The following is a 23148-nucleotide window of genomic DNA, read 5'->3' on the forward strand; positions in this document are numbered from 1 at the left end:
GAGAAGAGGAAATGACTTATATGCTTCTCAGGAACTTTAGTTTTTCGTGTTTATTTTCTCACTTCATACTAAAACAAGGGCGTTAATATGAGAAGAGGAAATGAGATATACGCTTTCAGGACATAATATTTCCTTGTGTGCTACTACTGCATACATGAAAGCCCTGCAGTTAATTTTTGTATGTTGGATAAATCCTGATATCACCTCACATTCCTTTGTGAGAAGGTTCCTATTTTCTTGGGATTCAAATAAAGTGGACATTTCATCACTGGTTAATATTCTGATGACTAATGCCATGATACCCGTTGCAATTGCTCCATGGCACCAGTGAGTAGAGTCTCACGTTGGTTACTATAAGAACACGCAGTCAGAGCCAAGGTGATTTCTTTCTGTTTATGGCGAAGCGTCTGCTGCAGTGTCCACACTCAGCCAACATAAACAAATCGCGGCGGCATTGGGCACTGCTAATCGCTGCACTTGTCACGAGCCTCGACAACAAGAGCGCACTGTCTCTGCTAACGATACTATGGAGTTAATACATCTTACTTAACGTAATATGCAGGACTTGGTTTGGGTAAAAATTCTGTTTGTAACTTCCCATCGCATTAAAATACTTTACAGTCATATTTGATGCAATATTTATTGTTGGATGTCTCTCCCATGTTAATAGTATTGATTCAGATTGTGCGTGAACACTAAAACACACACACACGAACAGTCATTGATTCCAGTGTGGGTGACAACTACTGTGTGTTGAACAACACATGCACCAGTCAATTCCTCAGCTGGCGTTGAGTGGATGAGATTTTTCAATTACCTTGCATTGCAAGAATTGTAAGGAGGAGACTGAAAGTAAATGGACTTGTATGCTAAAGAGCCGCGACAAAGCAAAGCTTGACCGATTATCAGATAATTGTCCACATGGGTTTTGTGGACGAGTATACTTTTAGTAACCACCCTACCCACGATCATTACGTAAGATTTCTCGAAGGCGTAGGGCCATTAGTTTCGTTAAGTCGTCGACAGTGTCGCGTGATGGTTTACTTCCCACAATACATTTTCTATATTCGTCCAAAGGTCGCTTGCATTTGTAGGTCCACATGGCAATGACCTTGTTACCTCTGCCCACATATTCTCTATCTGGTTGATGTTCGGTGATCGTGGAACAAACGGCAACAGCTTTATCCTCTCTTGGCCCTGAAACCAATCTCGCACTGCTCTGCTATGATGGATGGGGCTCTGCTCCTGTAAATAAACTTATCTCGTTAGTTCATACATTTATATTTAAATAACGTGTTTGTAATAATCATATTCGATTATTATTTTCCACAGTGTTTAAGAATGCAGGCCCTGTCATAGATAAGTGATCTAGATTCAACAGTCCGATTAAGAATGTGGTTTACCCAGCCTATGATATGATGAGAGTCGTAGCTAGATATCCACATTAAGACTGACTGGCTGAATTCGATTAGAACGATTTGGTATCAAAATGATATTACAGAAATCGGATAATTTAAACGTCTGTATTGCAACAATGCTGCGCACATAAGTTCCTATGATGGAGTAGCAGGTAGCAACTGTCTAAGAAAAAGTGAGACATATGTCTACTAGCAGCAATGTAACGAAATTATAACCCATATGTATGTGATGGAAATACTGAATCGAACAACACACATCTATTTCAGTGGTGGGACGATACACCATATCGGATTTGCTGATGACATAATGACAATAATAATAGAAATAATAATAATAATTATAATTATAATTATTATTATTATGTTCTGCCAGTCGTAAAAGGCGACGAAAAGAACAAACCACTAAGAGGGCTATGCTTCCTGCAACCACCCTAGATGGAAAACAAAGACAGAGGATGAGATGGTCTGATGAAGTTAAGCGACACCTCATGTTCTGTTATTACCAAGCAACAAACTTAGGAACCAACACAACTGGATATAGATCACAAGTATACACAACATTTATTACCAGATACCCAGAATTAAAATTTTTCAGAACAACGACTTGCTGATCAGATCCGTGTAATAATAAAAAATAACAGAATACCCCAGTCAGAATTAGAAAACATCAAACAACAAGTACAACAAATACTGGAACAAAATAATGTGCAATCAGAAGAAGAAGAAAATACAGTAATGGACTCAAACATCCCAGAGCAAACAAACCAAGAACAACACGCATCAATTAAACAATCAGAGGAAAACGAAATCTTAAGTCAGCCACGAGAACAAGCACAAATAGAACACGAAGTGACACACATGTTAGATATAGAAGGAAAATTTCAGCTGACATATATAGAATACAAAGACACAAATACAGACATTAGACCATTCTTGCATAGACCACCAAATAACGCACAAGTTGAAACAACAATAACAACTACCAACACAATCATACACAACAAAATAAATGAAAACACAACTACGGAAGAGTTACAACTACTGGTTTATATAGGAGCACTCACTACACTAAATAAACACACTAGGCAGAGATCAGAACCAAGGAACACACAGAAGAAACCCACAAAACCAGCATGGCAACACAGGCTACAGATCAGAATAGAAAAACTGAGAATAGACATCGGACAGCTAACACAATTTATAATAAATGAAATGTCAGAAAAAAAAACGAAAAAGGTTAGGTAAAATCTCACAACAAGAAGCCATAGAGCAATTACATGAAAAGAAGCAGAAATTACAAGCATTGGCCAAACGACTTAGAAGATACAAAAAAAGTGAAAATAGAAGGAAACAAAACCAAACATTCAACACAAACCAAAAGAAATTTTACCAGACAATAGATAACACACACATTAAAGTAAACAATCCACCAAACATAACAGACATGGAACACTTCTGGAGCAATATATGGTCAAACCCGATACAACATAACAGGCATGCACGGTGGATACAAGCAGAAACGGACACATACAAGATGATACCACAAATGCCTGGAGTGATAATTTTGCAACATGAAGTCACCCAAGCAATTAATTCTACTCACAATTGGAAAGCCCCTGGAAAAGATAAAATAGCAAATTTCTGGATAAAGAAGTTCACCTCAACACATTCACATCTAACTAAATTATTTAACAGTTACATTGCAGACCCTTACACATTCCCTGATACACTTACACATGGAATAACTTATCTGAAACCTAAAGATCAAGCAGACACAGCAAACCCAGCTAAATATCGCCCCATAACATGCCTACCAACAATATACAAAATATTAACTTGAGTCATTACACACAAAAATTAATGACACATACAACACAGAACAAAATTATAAATGAAGAACAAAAAGACTGTTGCAAAGGAGCACGGGGATGTAAAGAGCAACTGATAATAGATGCAGAGGTGACACATCAAGCTAAAACCAAACAAAGGTCGGTACACTACGCATACATTGATTACCAAAAAGCTTTTGATAGTGTACCCCACTCAGGGTTACTACAAATATTGGAAATATACAAAGTAGATCCTAAATTGATACAGTTCCTAAACATAGTAATGAAAAATTGGAAAACCACACTTAATATCCAAACAAATTCAAATAATATCACATCACAGGCAATACAGGTTAAACGTGGAATATACCAAGGAGACTCATTAAGTCCTTTCTGGTTCTGCCTTGCTCTGAACCCACTATCCAACATGCTAAATAATACAAATTATGGATACAATATTACTGGAACATACCCACACAAAATCACACATTTGCTATACATGGATGATCTAAAACTACTGGCAGCAACAAATCAATAACTCAACCAATTACTAAGGATAACAGAAGTATTCAGCAATGATATAAATATGGCTTTTGGAACAGACAAATGTAAGAAAGACACACTAAACAAGAAGATTACACATTGGATAACCACAGCGACTGCATAGAAGCGAGGGAAAAAACAGATGCCTATAAATATCTGGGATACAGACAAAAAATAGGATTAGATAATACAAATATTAAAGAAGAACTAAAGGAAAAATATAGACAAAGACTAACAAAAATACTGAAAACAGAATTGACAGCAAGAAACAAGACAAAAGCTATAAATACTTATGCTATACCAATATTGACCTACACATTTGGAGTAGTGAAATGGAGTAACACAGACCTAGAAGCACTCAACACACTTACACGATCACAGTGCCACAAAAATAGAATACATCACATACATTCAGCAACAGAAAGATTCACATTAAGCAGAAAGGAAGGAGGAAGGGGATTTATCGACATAAAAAACCTACACTATGGACAGGTAGACAATTTAAGAAAATTCTTTATAGAACGAGCAGAAACTAGCAAAATACACAAAGCAATCACTCATATAAATACATCGGCTACACCACTACAATTTCATAACCACCTCTACAACCGTTTAGATCACATAACATCAACAAATACGAAGAAAGTAAATTGTAAAAAGAAAACACTACATGGCAAGCACCCGTATCATCTAACACAGCCACACATAGATCAAGACGCATCCAACACATGGCTAAGAAAAGGCAATATATACAGTGAGACGGAAGGATTCATGATTGCAATACAGGATCAAACAATAAACACCAGATATTACAGCAAGCATATTATTAAAGATCCCAATACCACAACAGATAAATACAGACTTTGCAAACAACAAATAGAAACAGTAAATCACATCACAAGCGGATGTACAATACTAGCAAATACAGAATACTCCAGAAGACATGACAATGTAGCAAAAATAATACATCAACAGCTTGCCTTACAACACAAAACTTATAAAACAACACGTTCCCACATACAAGTATGCACCACAAAAGGTTTGTTACTGGTAGGTTTGATCATCACGCGAGTGTTACGGAAATGCTTCAGGAACTCGGGTGGGAGTCTCTGGAGGAAAGGAGGCGTTCTTTTCGTGAATCGCTACTGAGGAAATTTAGAGAGCCTGCATTTGAGGCTGACTGCAGTACAATTTTACTGCCGCGAACTTATATTTCGCGGAAAGACCATAAAGATAAGATAAGAGAGATTAGGGCTCATACAGAGGCATATAGGCAGTCATTTTTCCCTCACTCTGTTTGGGAGTGGAACAGGGAGAGAAGATGCTAGTTGTGGTACGAGGTACCCTCCGCCACGCACCGTATGGTGGATTGCGGAGTATGTATGTAGATGTAGATGTAGAATGGTCAGCGTGACGGATTGTCAGTCCTCTGGGCCCGGGTACGATTCCCGGCTGGGTCGGGGAATTTTCTCCACCCATGGACTGGATGTTGTGCTGTCATCGTCATCCTATCATCCTCATCGACTGCAAGTCGTGGAAGTGGCGTCACATTGTAAGACCGGCACCTGGCGAACGGCCTGCCCGACGGGGGGGCCCTAGCCATACGATTACATAAATAAAATTTCACCCGAAAGCTTCTAGAAGCCCCATATGAACCCTGGACCGCGTTATCGCTGACGCGCTGTTTTGTGTGGCGGCAGCCCGCGGACGCTGCTGCTGGCGGGCGTGATGACGGCGCAGAAGTACGTGGACACGCGCGCCGTCGCCGTGCTGGACACGTGGGGCCGCCAGCTGCCGGGCCGCGTCGCCTTCTTCTCGTCGTGGGCGTCGCGCCGCCCGCCCGACCGGCCCGACCTGCCGCTGGTGCGCCTACGCGGCGTCGACGACTCGTACCCGCCGCAGAAGAAGTCCTTCCTCATGCTGCACTACATGTGGCGACACTTCGGCGACCGCTTCGAGTGGTTCCTGCGCGCCGACGACGACGTCTACGTCCGCGCCGACCGCCTCGAGAAGCTGCTGCGCTCCGTCGACAGCAGGCAGGTGAGCGCTCACCCCCACTCTGTATGTCGCGCGCCTCCTCACCTCTGTAGACAGCCTGCACGCAGCCTTCTTGGACTGAAATACACTACTGGCCATTAAAATTGCTACACTGAGAAGGACTGCAGATGATAAACGGGTATTCATTGAACAAATATATTATACTAGAACTGACAAGTGATTACATTTTCACGCAGTTTGGGTGCGTACATCTTTGAGCTCTTCGTCGTCATCAAACCGCTGTGACCCGAGCCATTTCTTAAAATGCATGAAGAGGTGATAATCACTTGGCGCCAGGTCTGGGCTGTAAGGTGGATGGTTGATAACGTCCCACTTGAAGGACTCAAGAAGGGCCGTTGTTCTGCGAGCAGAATGAGGACGGGCGTTATCGTGCAAAAAAACGATACCGGAAGTCAGCATACCACGGCGTTTGTTCTGTATAGCCCGTCGTAACTTTTTTATTGTTTCACAGTACACGTCTTGATTAATGGTCGTACCACGTTCCATGAATTCAACCAACAACACCCCTTTGGCATCCCAAAACACCGTTGCCATCAGTTTTCTGGCAGAAAAATCTTGCGAGGCTTTTCTTGGTTTGGTAGGCGAATTTGAATGTGCCCACATCTTTGATTGTTCTTTTGTCTCAGGGTTCACGTACTTAATCCAGGTTTCGTCACCGGTCACGATTCTGTTTAACAATGGTTCTCCTTCGTCCTCATAACGTGACAGAAAGTCTAATGCAGAGGCCATTCTTTGAGTTTTGTGGTGGTCGGTAAGAATTTTGGGCACCCATCGTGCACAGAACTTACGGTAACCCAATCTTGCTGTCACTATCTTGTACAAGAGAGTCTTAGAAATCTGTGGAAAACCAGTAGACAACTCCGACATTGAGAAACGTCGATTTTCACGAACTTTTGCATCAACTGTCTGAACGAGTTCGTCAGTCACCAATGATGGTCTACCACTCCTCTCTTCATCATGAACGTTTTCTCGTCCACTTTTAAATAAACGTACCCATTCACGGACGACTCCTTCACTCATAACTCTTGGTCCGTACACGGCACAAAGCTCACGATGAATAGCTGCTGCAGAATATCCTTTGGCTGTAAAAAACCTTATGACAGCACGCACTTCACATTTGGCGGGGTTTTCTATTGCAGCACACATTTCAAACTGCCACAAAAACTAAACTAGCGCAGGTACGACGTTCACTCGACCACGGCTTGATGCCGACTGACCTGTTGAGTGCGTGAACGCACAGATGGCGTCGCTACTCCCCCCACAACCCGCACTGTGACCAATCGGAGGTTACTTTCTGAACCGCCCTCGTATAATCTATCTGATACCTTTTAGTATCTCCAGGATTCTTCCAGGTATACAACCTTCTTTTATGATTCTTGAACCAAGTGTTAGCTATGATTAAGTTATGCTCTGTGCAAAATTCTACAAGGCGGCTTCCTCTTTCATTTCTTCCCCCCAATCCATATTCACCTACTATGTTTCCTTCTCTCCCTTTTCCTACTGACGAATTCCAGTCACCCATGACTATTAAATTTTCGTCTCCCTTCACTACCTGAGTAATTTGTTTTATCTCGTCATACATTTCAATAATTTCTTCATCATCTGCAGAGCTAGTTGGCATATAAACTTGTACTACTGTAGTAGGCATGGGCTTTGTGTCTATCTTGGCCACAATAATGCGTTCACTATGCTGTTTGTAGTAGCTAACCCGCACTCCTATTTTTTTATTCATTATTAAACCTACTCCTGCATTACCCCTATTTGATTTTGTATTTATAACCCTGTAATCACCTGACCAAAAGTCTTGTTCCTTCTGCCACCGAACTTCACTAATTCCCACTATATCTAACTTTAACCTATCCATTTCCCTTTTTAGATTTTCTAATCTACCTGCCCAATTAAGGGATCTGACATTCCACGCTCCGATCCGTAGAACGCCAGTTTTCTTTCTGCTGATAACGACGTCCTCTTGCGTAGTCCCCGCCCGGAGATCCGAATGGGGGGCTATTTTACCTCTGGAATATTTTACCCAAGAGGACGCCATCATCATTTAATCATACAGTAAAGCTGCATGTCCTCGGGAAAAATTACGGCTGTAGTTTCCCGTTGCTTTCAGCCGTTCGCAGTACCAGCACAGCAAGGCCGTTTTGGTTGATGTTACAAGGCCAGATCAGTCAATCAACCAGGCTGCTGCCCTTCTTCAGGAACCACATGTTTGTCTGGCCTCTCAACAGATACCCCTCCGTTGTGGTTGCACCTACGGTACGGCCATCTGTATCGCTGAGGCACGCAAGCCTCCCCACCAACGGCAAGATCCATGGTTCATATTATACTAGAACTGACATGTGCTTACATTTTCACGCAATTTGGGTGCAGAGATCCTGAGAAATCAGTACCCAGAACAACCACCTCTGCCCGTAATAACGGCCTTGATACGCCTGGGCATTGAGCCAAACAGAGCTTGGATGGCGTGTACAGGTACAGATGCCCATGCAGCTTCAACACGATACCACAGTTCATCAAGAGTAGTGACTGGCGTATTGTGACGAGCCAGTTGCTCGGCCACCATTGACCAGACGTTTTCAATTGATGAGAGATCTGGAGAATGTGCTGGCTAGGGCAGCAGTCGAACATTTACTGTATCCAGAAAGGCCCGTACAGGACCTGCAACATGCGGTCGTGCATTATCCTGCTGAAATGTAGGGTTTCGCAAGGATCGAATGAAGGATAGAGACACGCATCGTAACACATCTGAAATGTAACGTCCACTGGTCAAAGTGCCGTCAATGCGAACAAGAGCTGACCGAGACGTGTAACCAATGGCACCCCATACCATCACGCCGGTTGATACGCCACTATGCCGAAGACAAATACACGCTTCCAATGTCGACTGACACAAATTCGAAGTTATCGCTGAATGGGATAAGCAATAGAATTATCACATCGGTTCATTCCTAGAGGAAGCAGGAGACACACCGGTTTTTTTGGTAAGGCACTAGGAAAATGCGGTCAGACTATAAAGGAAATTGCTGCCAAGACACCCGTGTGATGCGTCCTAGAATACTGTTCAAGCGTGTGGGACATGTGGCAAATACACTACTGTCCATTGAAATTGCTACACCAGGAAGAAATGCAGATGATAAACGGGTATTCATTGGACAAATATTGTTGTTGTTGTTGTTGTTGTTGTTGTGGTCTTCAGTCCTGAGACTGGTTTGATGCAGCTCTCCATGCTACTCTATCCTGTGCAAGCTTCTTCATTTCCCAGTACCTACTGCAACCTACATCCTTCTGAATCTGCTTAGTGTATTCATCTCTTGGTCTCCCTCTACGATTTTTACCCTCCACGCTGCCCTCCAATGCTAAATTTGTGATCCCTTGATGCCTCAGGACATGTCCTACCAACCGATCCCTTCTTCTAGTCAAGTTGTGCCACAAACTTCTCTTCTCCCCAATCCTATTCAGTACCTCCTCATTAGTTACGTGATCTACCCACCTTACCTTCAGCATTCTTCTGTAGCACCACATTTCGAAAGCTTCTATTCTCTTCTTGTCCAAACTAGTTATCGTCCATGTTTCACTTCCATACATGGCTACACTTCATACAAATACTTTCAGAAACGACTTCCTGACACTTAAATCTATACTCGATGTTAACAAATTTCTCTTCTTCAGAAACGATTTCCTTGCCATTGCCAGTCTACATTTTATATCCTCTCTACTTCGACCATCATCAGTTATTGTACTCCCTAAATAGCAAAACTCCTTTACTACTTTAAGTGTCTCATTTCCTAATCTAATTCCCTCAGCATCACCAGATTTAATTGACTACATTCCATTATCCTCGTTTTGCTTTTGTTGATGTTCATCTTATATCCTCCTTTCAAGACACTGTCCATTCCGTTCAACTGCTCTTCCAAGTCCATTGCTGTCTCTGATAGAATTACAATGTCATCGGCAAACCTCAAAGTTTTTACTTCTTCTCCATGAATTTTAATACCTACTCCGAATTTTTCTTTTGTTTCCTTTACTGCTTGCTCAATATACAGATTGAATAACATCGGGGAGAGGCTACAACCCTGTCTCACTCCTTTCCCAACCACTGCTTCCCTTTCATGCCCCTCGACTCTTATAACTGCCATCTGGTTTTTGTACAAATTGTAAATAGCCTTCCGCTCCCTGTATTTTACCCCTGCCACCTTCAGAATTTGAAAGAGAGTATTCCAGTTAACATTGTCAAAAGCTTTCTCTAAGTCTACAAATGCTAGAAACGTAGGTTTGCCTTTTCTTAATCTAGCTTCTAAGATAAGTCGTAAGGTTAGTATTGCCTGACGTGTTCCAACATTTCTACGGAATCCAAACTGATCTTCCCCGAGGTCCGCTTCTACCAGTTTTTCCATTCGTCTGTAAAGAATTCTCGTTAGTATTTTGCAACTGTGACTTATTAAACTGATAGTTCGGTAATTTTCACATCTGTCAACACCTGCTTTCTTTGGGATTGGAATTATTATATTCTTCTTGAAGTCTGAGGGTATTTCGCCTGTCTCATACATCTTGCTCACCAGATGGTAGAGTTTTGTCATGACTGGCTCTCCCAAGGCCATCAGTAGTTCTAATGGAATTTTGTCTACTCCCGGGGCCTTGTTTCGACTCAGGTCTTTCAGTGCTCTGTCAAACTCTTCACGCAGTATCTTATCTCCCATTTCGTCTTCATCTACATCCTCTTCCATTTCCATAATATTGTCCTCAAGTACATCGCCCTTGTATAAACCCTCTATATACTCCTTCCACCTTTCTGCCTTCCCTTCTTTGCTTAGAACTGGGTTGCCATCTGAGCTCTTGATATTCATACAAGTGGTTCTCTTCTCTCCAAAGGTCTCTTTAATTTTCCTGTAGGCAGTATCTATCTTGCCCCTAGTGAGACAGGCCTCTACATCCTTACATTTGTCCTCTAGCCATCCCTGCTTAGCCATTTTGCACTTCCTGTCGCCGGCCGCTGGTGGCCGAGCGGTTCTGGCGCTACAGTCTGGAACCGCGCGACCGCTACGGTCGCAGGTTCGAATCCTGCCTCGGGCATGGATGTGTGTGTTGTCCTTAGGTTAGTTAGGTTTAAGTAGTTCTAAGTTCTAGGGGACTTATGACCTCAGCAGTTGAGTCCCATAGTGCTCCGAGCCATTTGAACCATTTTTGAACCACTTCCTGTCGATCTCATTTTGAGACGTTTGTATTCCTTTTTGCCTGCTTCATTTACTGCATTTTTATATTTTCTCCTTTCATCAATTAAATTCAATATTTCTTCTGTTACCCAAGGATTTCTATTTGCCCTCGTCTTTTTACCTACTTGATCGTCTGCTGCCTTCACTACTTCATCCCTCAGAGCTACCCATTCTTCTTCTACTGTATTTATTTCCCCCATTCCTGTCAATTGTTCCCTTATGCTCTCCCTGAAACTCTCTACAACTTCTGGTTCTTTCAGTTTGTCCAGGTCCCATCTCCTTAAATTCTCGCCTTTTTGCAGTTTCTTCAGTTTCAATCTGCAGTTCATAACCAATAGATTGTGGTCAGAATCCACATCTGCCCCTGGAAATTAAAATTTAAAACCTGGTTCCTAAATCTCTGTCTTACCATTATACGAGGGCCGTTCAGAAAGTAACCTCCGGTTGATTTAAAAAAATACACCAAGTTAAATAAAAATATTTTAATATATACATCTTACAACTACATCTTTGCACAGCAGTCGAACATCTTCTGTATCCAGAAAGGCCCGTACAGGACCCGCAACATGCTGCCCTGCATTATCCTGCTGAAACGTAGGGTTTTGCAGGGATCGAATGATGGGTAGAGCCACGGGTCATAACACATCTGAAATGTAACGTCCACTGTTGAAAGTGCCGTCAATGCGAACAAGAGGTGACGAAGACGTGTAACCAATGGCACCCCATACCATCACGCCGGGTGGTACGACACTATGGCGATGACGAATACACGCTTCCAATGTGCATTCACCGCGATGTCGCCACACACGGATTGCGACCATCATGATGCTGTAAACAGATCCTGGATTCATCCGAAAAAATGACGTTCTGCCATTCGTACACCCAGGTTCGTCGTTGAGTACACCATCGCAGGCGCTCCTGTCTGTGACGCAGTGTCAAGGGTAACCGCAGCGAATATCTTCGAGCTGATAGTCCATGCTGCTGCAAACGTCGTCGAACTGTTCGTGCAGATGGTTGTTGTCTTGCAAACTTCCTCATCTGTTGACTCAGGGCTGCACGATCCGTTACAGTCATGTGGATAAGATGCCTGTCATCTCGACTGCTAGTGATACGAGGCCGTTGGGATCGAGCACTGCGTTCCGTATTACCCTCCTGAACCCACCGATTCCATATTCTGCTAACAGTCATTGGATCTCGACCAACGCGAGCAGAAATGTCGCGATACGATAAACCGCAATCGCGATAGGCTACAATCCGACCCTTATCAAAGTCAGAAACGTGATGGTAGGCATTTCTACTCCTTACACGAGTTATCACAACAACGTTTCACCAGGCAAAGGTGGTCAACTGCTGTTTGTGAATGAGAAATCGGTTGGAAACTTTCCTCATGTCAGCACGTTGTAGGTGTCGCCACCGGCGCCAACCTTGTGTGAATGCCTTGAAAAGCTAATCATTTGCATATCACAGTATCTTCTTTCTGTCGGTTAAATTTCGCGTCTGTAGCACGTCATCTTCGTGGTGTAGCAATTTTAATGGCCTTAGTGTAGGAGAGGCGTTCCATAAGTAATACAACGTACTCTTTTTTCGCCAATTTCGGATGAAAAAAATGCTGAATTTCTAACATGTTGCGGCGCTACATTCCAGACAGAAAGCTGTCATTGAGTTTAGTTTGGCGTAAAACCATAGCATCGCTGATATTGATAAGCACTTGCCGAATGTGTACTGACACCTGGCAGTGAACACATGCTCGGTGAGTCTTTGGGCGAGGCATCTGTCGTCGTCGCGCACACCTGTCCAATGTCCCACGGTCCGGCCGACTGCACACAGCTGTGACTCCTGCAATGTTGGAACGTGCGGACACTCATTCTGCTCTTTGTATGTCCATCTTTTCAGAGATGTTTGCAGGACCTCGTCTGTTCAGTACAGAAGGTCACTTCAAACACCTTTTACCCGTCTAAATTCCAAATTGTTATTTTATTGGGCTACCAGTTTTGGCGATATACAGGGTGATTCAAAAAGGATACCACAACTTTAGGAATTTTAAACTCTGCAACGACAAAAGGCAGAGCTAAGCACTATCTGTCGGCGAATTAAGGGAGCTATAAAGTTTCATTTAGTTTTACATTTGTTCGCTTGAGGCGCTGTTGACTAGGCGTCAGCGTCAGTTGATGCTAAGATGGCGACCGCTCAACAGAAAGCTTTTTGTGTTATTGAGTACGGCAGAAGTGAATCGACGACGGTTGTTCAGCGTGCATTTCGAACGAAGTATGGTGTTAAACCTCCTGATAGGTGGTGTATTAAACGTTGGTATAAACAGTTTACAGAGAATGGGTGTTTGTGCAAAGGGAAAAGTTCTGGACGGCCGAGAACGAGTGATGAAAATGTAGCACGCATCCAGCAAGCATTTGTTCGCAGCCCAGGAAAATCGACTCGCAGAGCTAGCAGAGAGCTGCAAATTCCACAATCAACTGTATGGAGAGTCCTACGAAAAAGCTTAGTTATGAAACCTGAACGTCAACTACCCGAGGCGATGGATCGGCCGCCAGGCAGCCCGTGACAGAGCACTTCATCACTGGCCTCCAAGAAGCCCTGATCTTCTTACCCCATGCGATTTTTTCTTATGGGGGTATGTTAAGGATATGGTGTTTCGGCCACCTCTCCCAGCCACCATTGATGATTTGAAACGAGAAATAACAGCAGCTATCCAAACTGTTACGCCTGATATGCTACAGAGAGTGTGGAACGAGTTGGAGTTTCGGGTTGATATTGCTCGTGTGTCTGGAGGGGGCCATATTGAACATCTCTGAACTTGGTTTTGAGTGAAAAAAAAAAACCTTTTTAAATACTCTTTGTAATGATGTATAACAGAAGGTTATATTATGTTTCTTTCATTAAATACACATTTTTAAAGTTGTGGTATTCTTTTTGAATCACCCTGTATTACACCATCTTCATGTTCCCTAACCTACGTCTAGGAAGATACCAACCTCGATTCCAGTCAAAATAGAGGCCAGTACTCAAATGGTTCAAATGGCTCTGAGCACTATGGGACTTAACTTCTAAGGTCATCAGTCCCCTAGAACTTAGAACTACTTAAACCTAACGAACCTAAGGACATCACACACATCCATGCCCGAGGCCCGATTCGAACCTGCGATCGTAGCGGTCGCGCGATTCCAGACTGTAGCGCCTCGAACCGCTTGACCACCCCGGCCGGCCCAGTACTCAAAGACTGGTATCTGTAGATTTCTGAGACAGCGGTCACTTCGGCAGGTGATTTTTGAAGTGATCGCTCTCTCAAGAATCTACCGATACCAGTCTTTGAATGCTGGTCCCTATTTTGATCGGAACCGAGGTTGGAACCTTCTTACATGTCCGCCAGGGGGCCTGAAGACACTGTAGTATATCGCCGAAACAGGTAGTCCAATAAAATAACAATTTGGAAATTTAGACGGCTGAGTGGTGTTTGATTTGACACTCTCATTCGAAGTGATCGATGGGTAACAATGAAACACCTCGCAGCAATGTTGGAATGCTGGAAAAAAATGGTTCAAATGGCTCTGAGCTCTATGGGACTCAACTGCTGTGGTCATTAGTCCCCTAGAACTTAGAACTACTTAAACCTAACTAACCTAAGGACATCACACACATCCATGCCCGAAGCAGGATTCGAACCTGCGACCGTAGCAGTCGCACGGCTCCGGACTGCGCGCCTAGAACCGCGAGGAATGTTGGAATTCGAGGTGATCGACGGTTCACAGTCAAACACGTCGCCGCTCAACGGCCGGTCTCTGTTAGTAGTACTGACACTCTCGTTCACCAGTTGAGGAACTCAAAAGTAGTTGCTCCCTGTTGACCTCGCGGCGTAGCAGAAGAACATAAAGAGCAACGAAGGACCATATGTGAGGGATTTGCTTACACGTTGCGAGACTGATCGAGATTATTTTTTGCCGAACATCGTCAAAGGCGATTGGGCTCGTAACTTCGAACTGGAAATAAAATGGCAATCCATGTAGTCTCATTACTCGATGGAGTAATACATCCATGGTAGAGGCAGGAGATCATTCAGATTTCGCACAACTTTCTTGATCCCACAGTTCTTTATTAAGAGTTACGCGTTTCAAAATTTCATCATCAGACTGAAGCTGAGGTAAGGTGTACAGGGAAATTAACGATAGTAAGTATGTACATAAAAGCGTGAGCATCCATCTTAGTAATCCAAGAAGAGAATTTTCAGTTAATATCGTAGTTACATTTAAATGAAACTTTAGTAATAAACTCATGAAAGTTTGACTATTGTAATACCATTACATTTGGTGACAATTATGTAACATTTTATTTTGTGATGGCTGTAAACTTAATGTTTTACAACTTATATTTCGTTTATGACCCATCTCGGTTTTATGTCTACATTATACTACGGAAGTTAGTGGTTGGAAATTCGTCTTTTGTCTTGATTATTGACTAACTACTGTCTTTGGTACGTTGTTCACGATACTACCTAACGACACACATTTCATTCTATGTCAATTTTACTTACTATCAGTACATGAGTTCTCCTCCATAAGAGTAGCATAAATGTGTCTTTGTCAAGCTGTTCACGATGTTCTGACATGTAGCTCATCACAATGTGTAGGTCTTTGCAAAGTTACTCTTTGACTTCATTTCTATGGTGGATGCTAGCGCCACCTACCGGCCTTCGTTTACTTTTAGATTGCTTAATCGCCACACACAGTTTGGCACTGGCTTTCCTCGAATAGGCAACCGCACTGCCCAATATGCCTATATGAGATGAGAGCTCTATTATATTCAGTCTATGTGCTCACTTTCATGAGCTTTTTACTAAATTTTGATTTATATATAAGTACGATATTACTTGAAAATTATGTACATATTTGCCATCGTTAATATCCTTGTACACTTTGTTCCACATATTCAGTCTGATGGTGAAATTTTGAAACGCGCAACGCTTAATAAAGAACTGTGTGATGAGGACCTTTCTATATTTCAGAGCTGTGCCAAATCCATAGAGTGGGGCCACCTCTTCTCCGAAGGAAAAGTCCAAAACCGCACCCTCAGGTAAAATAATGGCAACGGTTATCTGGGACTCTCAAAGAGCTATCCTGTTTAATGTTCGCTGTCACAGTTCAACGATCAACTCCGAAGTATATGCGCTACTCTCGGGAAACTGAGGAGATGACTTCAACGTGTACATGGCCACAATGCAGACGATCTTCCCCTTCTCCATGACAATCTAAGGCCTCACAAAAGTCTGCACACACACCCGATAGGAGCTCACAAAACTAGCATTTGACTGTTTTTCCTCATGCATCCTATAGCTCAGATGTTGCACCTACCGACTTCATCTGTTTGGCCCAACGTAATGTACTCCGCGGGAAGCAGTACGTAGATGATGGAGAGGTTATTAGCGCAGCAAGAGGTTGGCACGGACGCCGACCCGTAGAGTGGTACCATGCGAGCATCAGGCCCTCCCAGTAAGGTGGCGTAGGCCGCTCGGCTGGCCGCGCGGTTTAACGCGCTGCTTCCCGAGCGGGAAGGCCTGCCGGCCCCCAGCACGAATCCGCCCGGCGGATTAGTATCGAGGTCCGGTGTGCCGACTAGCCTGTGGGTGGTTTTTAAGGCGGTTTTTCATCTACCTCGACGAATGCGGGCTGGTTCCTCTGATTCCACCTCAGCTACAATGAATTAGAATGATATATTAATACCTTCAGCTGCTGACAGGTGTTGTTATATATCAACGGGGACAGATGAAAATGAGTGCCCCGACCGGGACTTGAACCCGCGATCTCCTGCTTACATGGCGGACGCTCTATCCATCTAAGCCACCGAGGGCAGAGAGGATAGTGCGACTGCAGGGACTATATCGCGCACGCTTCCAGCGAGATCCACATTCTCACCTTATATGACCACACACTACATTCGTAGTGTCCCTACCCAACACACTCATTACTCGTGGAAGACATTCTTACCAAGTCCCGTGAGAGTTCGGGTAATATGTGTGCATCGGCACAGAAGAGGGAGGTCAGGGCCGGTATCGCCAGACCGTATACTTACATGGATATGGCGTCTGTTCTTTCGGACATGCCCGACCATATAAGTATATGGACTATATGTATATTGTATTGTACTGTATTGTATGTTAACAGGGCACCTAGAAACGACGGAGAGGCTCCGTCCCCGCTGCAGCCGCAGTGGTCCACAATCCCACGACGACTACCGCAGTCCACTTCACCCCGCCGCCGCCCCACACCGAACCCAGGGTTATTGTGCGGTTCGGCCCCCGGTGGACACCCCCCCCCCTCCCCCAGGGAACGTCTCACACCAGACGAGTGTAACCCCTGTGTTTGCGTGGTGTACGCGTACGCGGAAAACTTGTTTGCGCAGCAATCGCCGACATAGTGTAACTGAGGCGGAATAAGGGGAACCAGCCCGCATTCGCCGAGGCAGATGGAAAACCGCCTAAAAACCATCCACAGACTGGCCGGGCGGATTCGTGCCGGCGACCAGGCGCTCCTTCCCTCCCGGAAAGCCGTGCGTTAGACCGCACGGCCAACCGGGCGGGCCTATAAGTATATAGACCATATACTTATACGGATATGGTATCTGTTCTTTCGGACATGTCTGACCATATAAGTATACAGTTCTGGCGATACCGACCATAACCTTCCTCTTCTCTGCCGATGCACACATATTACCCGAACTCTTACGGGACTTGGTAAGAATGTCTTCCACGAGTAATCAGTGTTTTGGGTAGGGACACTACTAATGTAGTGTGTGGACATATAAGGTGAGAATGTGGGTCACGCGGGAGGCGTGCGCGAGATAGTCCCTGCAGTCGCACTGTGCTCTCGGCGGCTCAGATGGATAGAGCGTCTGCCATATAAGCTGGAGATCACGGGTTCAAGTCCCGGTCGGGGCACACATTTTCACCTGTCCCCTTTGATATATATCAACGCCTGTCAGCAGCTGAAGTTATTATTATATAATTCTAATTTCCGAAAGAACAGACACTATATCCATACAAGTATATCAGCTACACTCTGTCGGCGATTACTGCGCAAACACCGTTTCCACGTACGCAAACACCATAATCACTCTACTACGCAAACATTTGGGGTTACACTCGTCTGGTACGAGACGTTCGACGTTCCCGGGGAGTGGGGGGGGGGGGGGGGGAGGGGTCCGTGGGTTTGATGTGGGGTGGCGGTGAGGTGGGTGGGGTTCAAATGTGTCAAATGGCTCTGAGCACTATGGGACTCAACATCTTAGGTCATAAGTCTCCTAGAACTTAGAACTACTTAAACCTAACTAACCTAAGGACATCACACACACCCATGCCCGAGGCAGGATTCGAACCTGCGACCGTAGCAGTCCCGCGGTTCCGGACTGCAGCGCCAGAACCGCTAGACCACCGCGGCCGGCTAGGTGGGTGGGCTGCTGTGGCTTGTTGTGGGGTTGTGAACCACTGAGGGCTACGGCGGGACGGAGCCTCTCCGTCGTTTCTAGGTCCCCGGTTTAATACAATACAGTACAAGGTGGCGAAAGGCCTCGCATTAAATTATGCTGAAATATAGGGTATTGTATCCAAAAGAGAGGGGAATAATATGGTGTACTGGAATCCTGTATAAAACCAACCTACTTTGAGCAAAAAAGTGATGCATTACTTATTGAACACTCCTTGTCATTGTTCCGCGCTTTCTTGTAATGAATCATAATGTCCCTGCAGCCCAATGTATGTGTAACAGTTCTCGACCTAGCAACTGCATGTTGCAATGTACTCCAACCCAGAAGAAGTAACAGATGAAAGTAGTTTATTAACGACCAAAGCAAAATGTATTATGAATGTTCTTTACGTAAAGCAGGCCGGATAGCGGTGAGTGTTAAAGCCCCGCTTCAGGCGCCGCGAGGAACGCCGACCCCGGATCGACTCCGCCCGCCGTATTGACGACGACGGTCGGTGTACCATCCAGCCTGGATGTGGCTTTTGGGCAGTTTCCCACATCCTACGAGGGGAATACCGGGCTGGTACTAATGATTCGCCTCCGTTACACGATTCGCAAACATTTAGAAAACATTCGCCCACTTTTACGTGAATAACACAGCACGTAGGCAATTGGGGTACGCATATTCCATTCCAGGCGGGTAATAGGATGGAGATAGGAAGTGCATCCGGCCACCCCTTATGGTAACCATGCCAAATCCGTAAATAACCATCCAGAATCTGCGTCGATGCGTGACAAAGGCACAAGAAAATGAGGAAGAAAGAAAGAATATCGTTATAAAGCTTCTATGACAAATTTGACATTATGCAAAATAATAGGAAAAGCTTTATAGAACACTGAAGGAGGAGGAGGAGGATAAGGTTGGTGTTTAACGTCCCTTCGATAACGAGGTCATTAAAGAGGGAGTACAGCCTCGGAGTAGGGGAGGATAGGGAAGGGAATCGGCCGTACCTTTTGTGAAAGAAACCGTGCAGGCATTTCCCTGAAGCGACTTAAGGGAAATCATGGAAAACCTAATCAGGATGGCCGGACGCAGATTTGATCGTCGCCCTTCCCAAATGCGAGTCCAGTTTGACAATCACTGCGCCACCTCGCTCGGTATATACGAATTCAGCTCTTACCAAATGAAATCGGGACTCATATGACCAGCCATAGTTTTCCAGTCGTATAAGGTCCAATCGATATGGCCTCGAGCCCTGGAGAGGCGCTGCAGGCGATGTCGTGCTGTTAGTAAAGGCACTCGCATCGGTCGTCTACTGCCATGGTCCATTAATGCCATATTGTGCCGCACTATCCTAACGGATACGTTCGTCGTACTTCACACATGGATTTCTGTGCTTATTTCACGCAGTGTTGCTTGTCTGTTAGCACTGACTACGCGAACGCCGCTGCTCTCGGTCGTTAAGAGTGAAGGCTGTCGGGCACTGCATTGTCCATGGCGAGAGGTAATGCCTGAAATTTGGTATTCTCAGCACACTGCACTCGGAATATTGAATTCTATAACAATTTTCGAAATGGAATGGCGCCTGCGTCTAGCTTCAGCTACCGATCCCCATTCAAAGTCCGGTCGTGCGGCCATAGTCACGTCGGAAACTTTTTCACATGAATCACCTGAGTACAAATAACAGCTCCGCCAACGCACTGGCTGTTTATACTTTGTTTATACTTCGTTCTTGAGCACTTTCTGAGTGACGAATAAATATCTACTTCAAGATTCGTGACATCAAAAACATTAGGAAGACTAGGGTTTAATGCCCGATAAGCAATGAGAACATTAGAGACGGAACACAAGATCAGATAGAACAAGGATGGGGAAAGAAATCGGCCGTATTCTTATTAAAGGAAGTATTCTGAGATTCGCCTTGAGCAATTTAGGGAAACCGCGAAAAACATAAATCTTGATGCCTCACGGGTATTTGAACCGTGCTCCTTCAGATTGCGTTTGGAATGTCTTAACCGCTGCGCCACCTCGATCGGTTTTGCGCCATGAAATCATTAAAGTTTTCCGAGATCCTCAGTAAACGAGCTGAGCGGACTAGGCTGGCCACGGTACCTGTCCCCTACTCAAACTCCGTGGTGAGGCTGGCGAACTGCCACACACTATCCGTCGGCAGCTCCCCATAGTGTGTCAGGCATCTAAGTTCCTCGCAGCTCTGACTTCATCTACATACCATATTGTTGCTCGTTTACCACAAGTCGTCCACAAGCAACAATGCCACTCGAGATCCGTGTGCAGCGTGTGCTGCAGTGATTTGGTGTGGAGCACGTAGAATCCCAAATCCAGGTTTTTAACCGCCTGCCACCACGGTTACTGCAGAGGCTCAGCGTAATTTTAGATCTAGTGCAGTACAGGAAAGGTTACACTTCTGAATGTGCTTTAAGACTTTATTTTATGACACTTAAACTGAGCACCAGAACTCTATAGCTGTTTTTGCGGGTGGGTCGAAACAGAGAGACTCAGCTGGTTGCTCTGTTGTTTCCCCTGATCGTGTCCTCAAGATCCGACTGCTTCGTGATTTTACTTTCTTCGACGTGCAACTATATGGGATCTTACCGACACTGGAGGAGGTGAGACGTGCTTCGAATGCTTAATTCCTTGTCAGTTCCGGTTCTCTGCGTGCCCTACAATCTCTACAAAGCTTGTGCCCAGCAAATAAAGTAGTCCAGAATATCCAGGACGTCCTCCTCCAACTACAACGCCTGGGGCAGGGGGTGTCTTTCTGCTTAGTACCAGGGTTCATGGCTGTTACGGGGAACGAATGGGCGGATGTAGCAGCCGAGAAGGCGTGTCGTGATCCTGTGCCATCCCCCTGCGTCCTATCATCTTGCTGTTGAGGTAGAGAGCCATGCGTCGATGGAAAGACGAGTGGTTGCAAATGACAGGTAACAAGCTGCGTCTGTTAAAGTCCACTACACGGCCGTGGTGTACCTTCTTAGAATTTTACGAGGCCTGTTCAGAAAGTAAGCTCCAATTGATTGCCAAATTGAAACCACAGTGAACATCAGAAATGTTTTACTTGTAACAATTAGCTACACCTTTCAGCTACTTCTCTACGTAGTCGCCGTTCTGACTTAGACTTTTGTCATAGCGTTGTACCAACTTTTCAATAGCCTCATCATAGAAGGCAGCCGCCAGTGCTTTCCGCCAACTCTCCACGCTGGCCTACACCTCGTTGTCTGTGTCAAAATGTTGTCTTCAAAGACAGCGGTTCATGTGACCAGAGATGAAACTCAGGGGGAGACAATTGCGGACTGTATTGTGGGTAATCTCACATTTCCATTTGAAAACGATGCAGGAGCATCTTCATTGCCCCTGCAGAATGCGGCTGAGAATTGTCTTGAAGAAGAAACAGCACGACAGTTATGTAATGTTAGCTGCTTAGCTTCAGGCGAAATTTCTCACCAGGCCCTCGTACTTGGCGGCAGACACTATTTTCTAGACATCTTTACGCACTCACTGCGAGCTCAGAAATGAGAAGAGCGACGTGATGCTAACTGGGGTTATACTAGAGACACTACCCAACACATCTGTGTAAAGCTTTATCGGATTTTCATAGTCGTTTCCATTTCGCGACCGATCGGAGCTTACTTTCTGAACGCCCCTCGTATTTTAGGACCAGACAGCTGCGGCAGATTTGCCGACAGATCTGCCACCTATTTTAAGCGACACTGAAACGCATGTGGTTAGAGTTTTAAGGTTTTATGATCTGTCCAAGTCGTATCTATAACTTTTAGGGAGAGGTTCCTAATGTCTGTCAGGGTGACTGATTCACCCGCGTTTTTAATTAGTGGTCACGCTGTCACGTTTCCTTTTGCTGTTATTTGAGCTTCTCTTTGGTTTTACTTATGTTTTACTATCAGGTATAACACCTCTCACCCTTTCTCCGTTGAGTGCAGGCGAGTGATGGTGTGGGTCAACAAAGTGAGATGGCAGTGAGTGAGTGAGTGTCATTTTGCAGGTATACTCCTCTTGCCATTTTCTCCACATTCTTTTCTTTTGACATTTGTAAGGAGCCTGATAACCTCACCGTTGACGGCCCGTTTACTCCACACACACACACACACAAGCACAAGCATAAGCAAAATAGTCATTCTTTGCTTCCATATGCAGGTGCGTTATTCTACGGGACCATCACGTTATTTTGAAGTACACGAAACAGTCATGCACACAACCCAGAAGTAGTTTCTTACAAGTGGTTCCATCAACTGCCTCATGTAACGACCTGATCCATGTCACGAGAAATAAAATCGCTGACGCGTGCGAGGACAAGCGCCCAACAGTGTTGAAATTCCTCTTGTGTAGACACTTATTTAATCTATTTCTTAATACATTCGTTATGCGGCCATAGTGCGAGCTGAAAAGTCAGTTATGCAGTGTCCACCGCCTCCCACTTCAAATTTTTTGGTGTGCCGGAAACGAGTTGTTTGATTCATCTGAAAGGACACGGCTCAGTTACTTCCCCGACCTTGCACAACCCGAGCGTGTGCTCAGTTTCTGATGATTTCATCATCGGCAGGATGGTAAACCCCAATCATCGTTCATTCAGACTCAGTTTTCTCC

At 44.6% G+C, this 23148-nt stretch overlaps 1 protein-coding gene across 1 annotated transcript in view; it reads left to right on the forward strand.

Moving 5' to 3' along the window:
* The window catches only part of LOC126198705 (chondroitin sulfate synthase 1), a 367470-nt gene that overhangs the window by 15950 nt on the left and 328372 nt on the right, over positions 1 to 23148 (forward strand). Inside the window, exon 2 of the mRNA XM_049935208.1 lies at positions 5491 to 5830. Coding sequence (XP_049791165.1) covers positions 5491 to 5830 — 340 coding nt within the window. The remainder of the gene's footprint in view (positions 1 to 5490; positions 5831 to 23148) is intronic.

Source organism: Schistocerca nitens, chromosome 8 (assembly GCF_023898315.1).
Source record: "Schistocerca nitens isolate TAMUIC-IGC-003100 chromosome 8, iqSchNite1.1, whole genome shotgun sequence".
NCBI lineage: Eukaryota > Metazoa > Arthropoda > Insecta > Orthoptera > Acrididae > Schistocerca > Schistocerca nitens.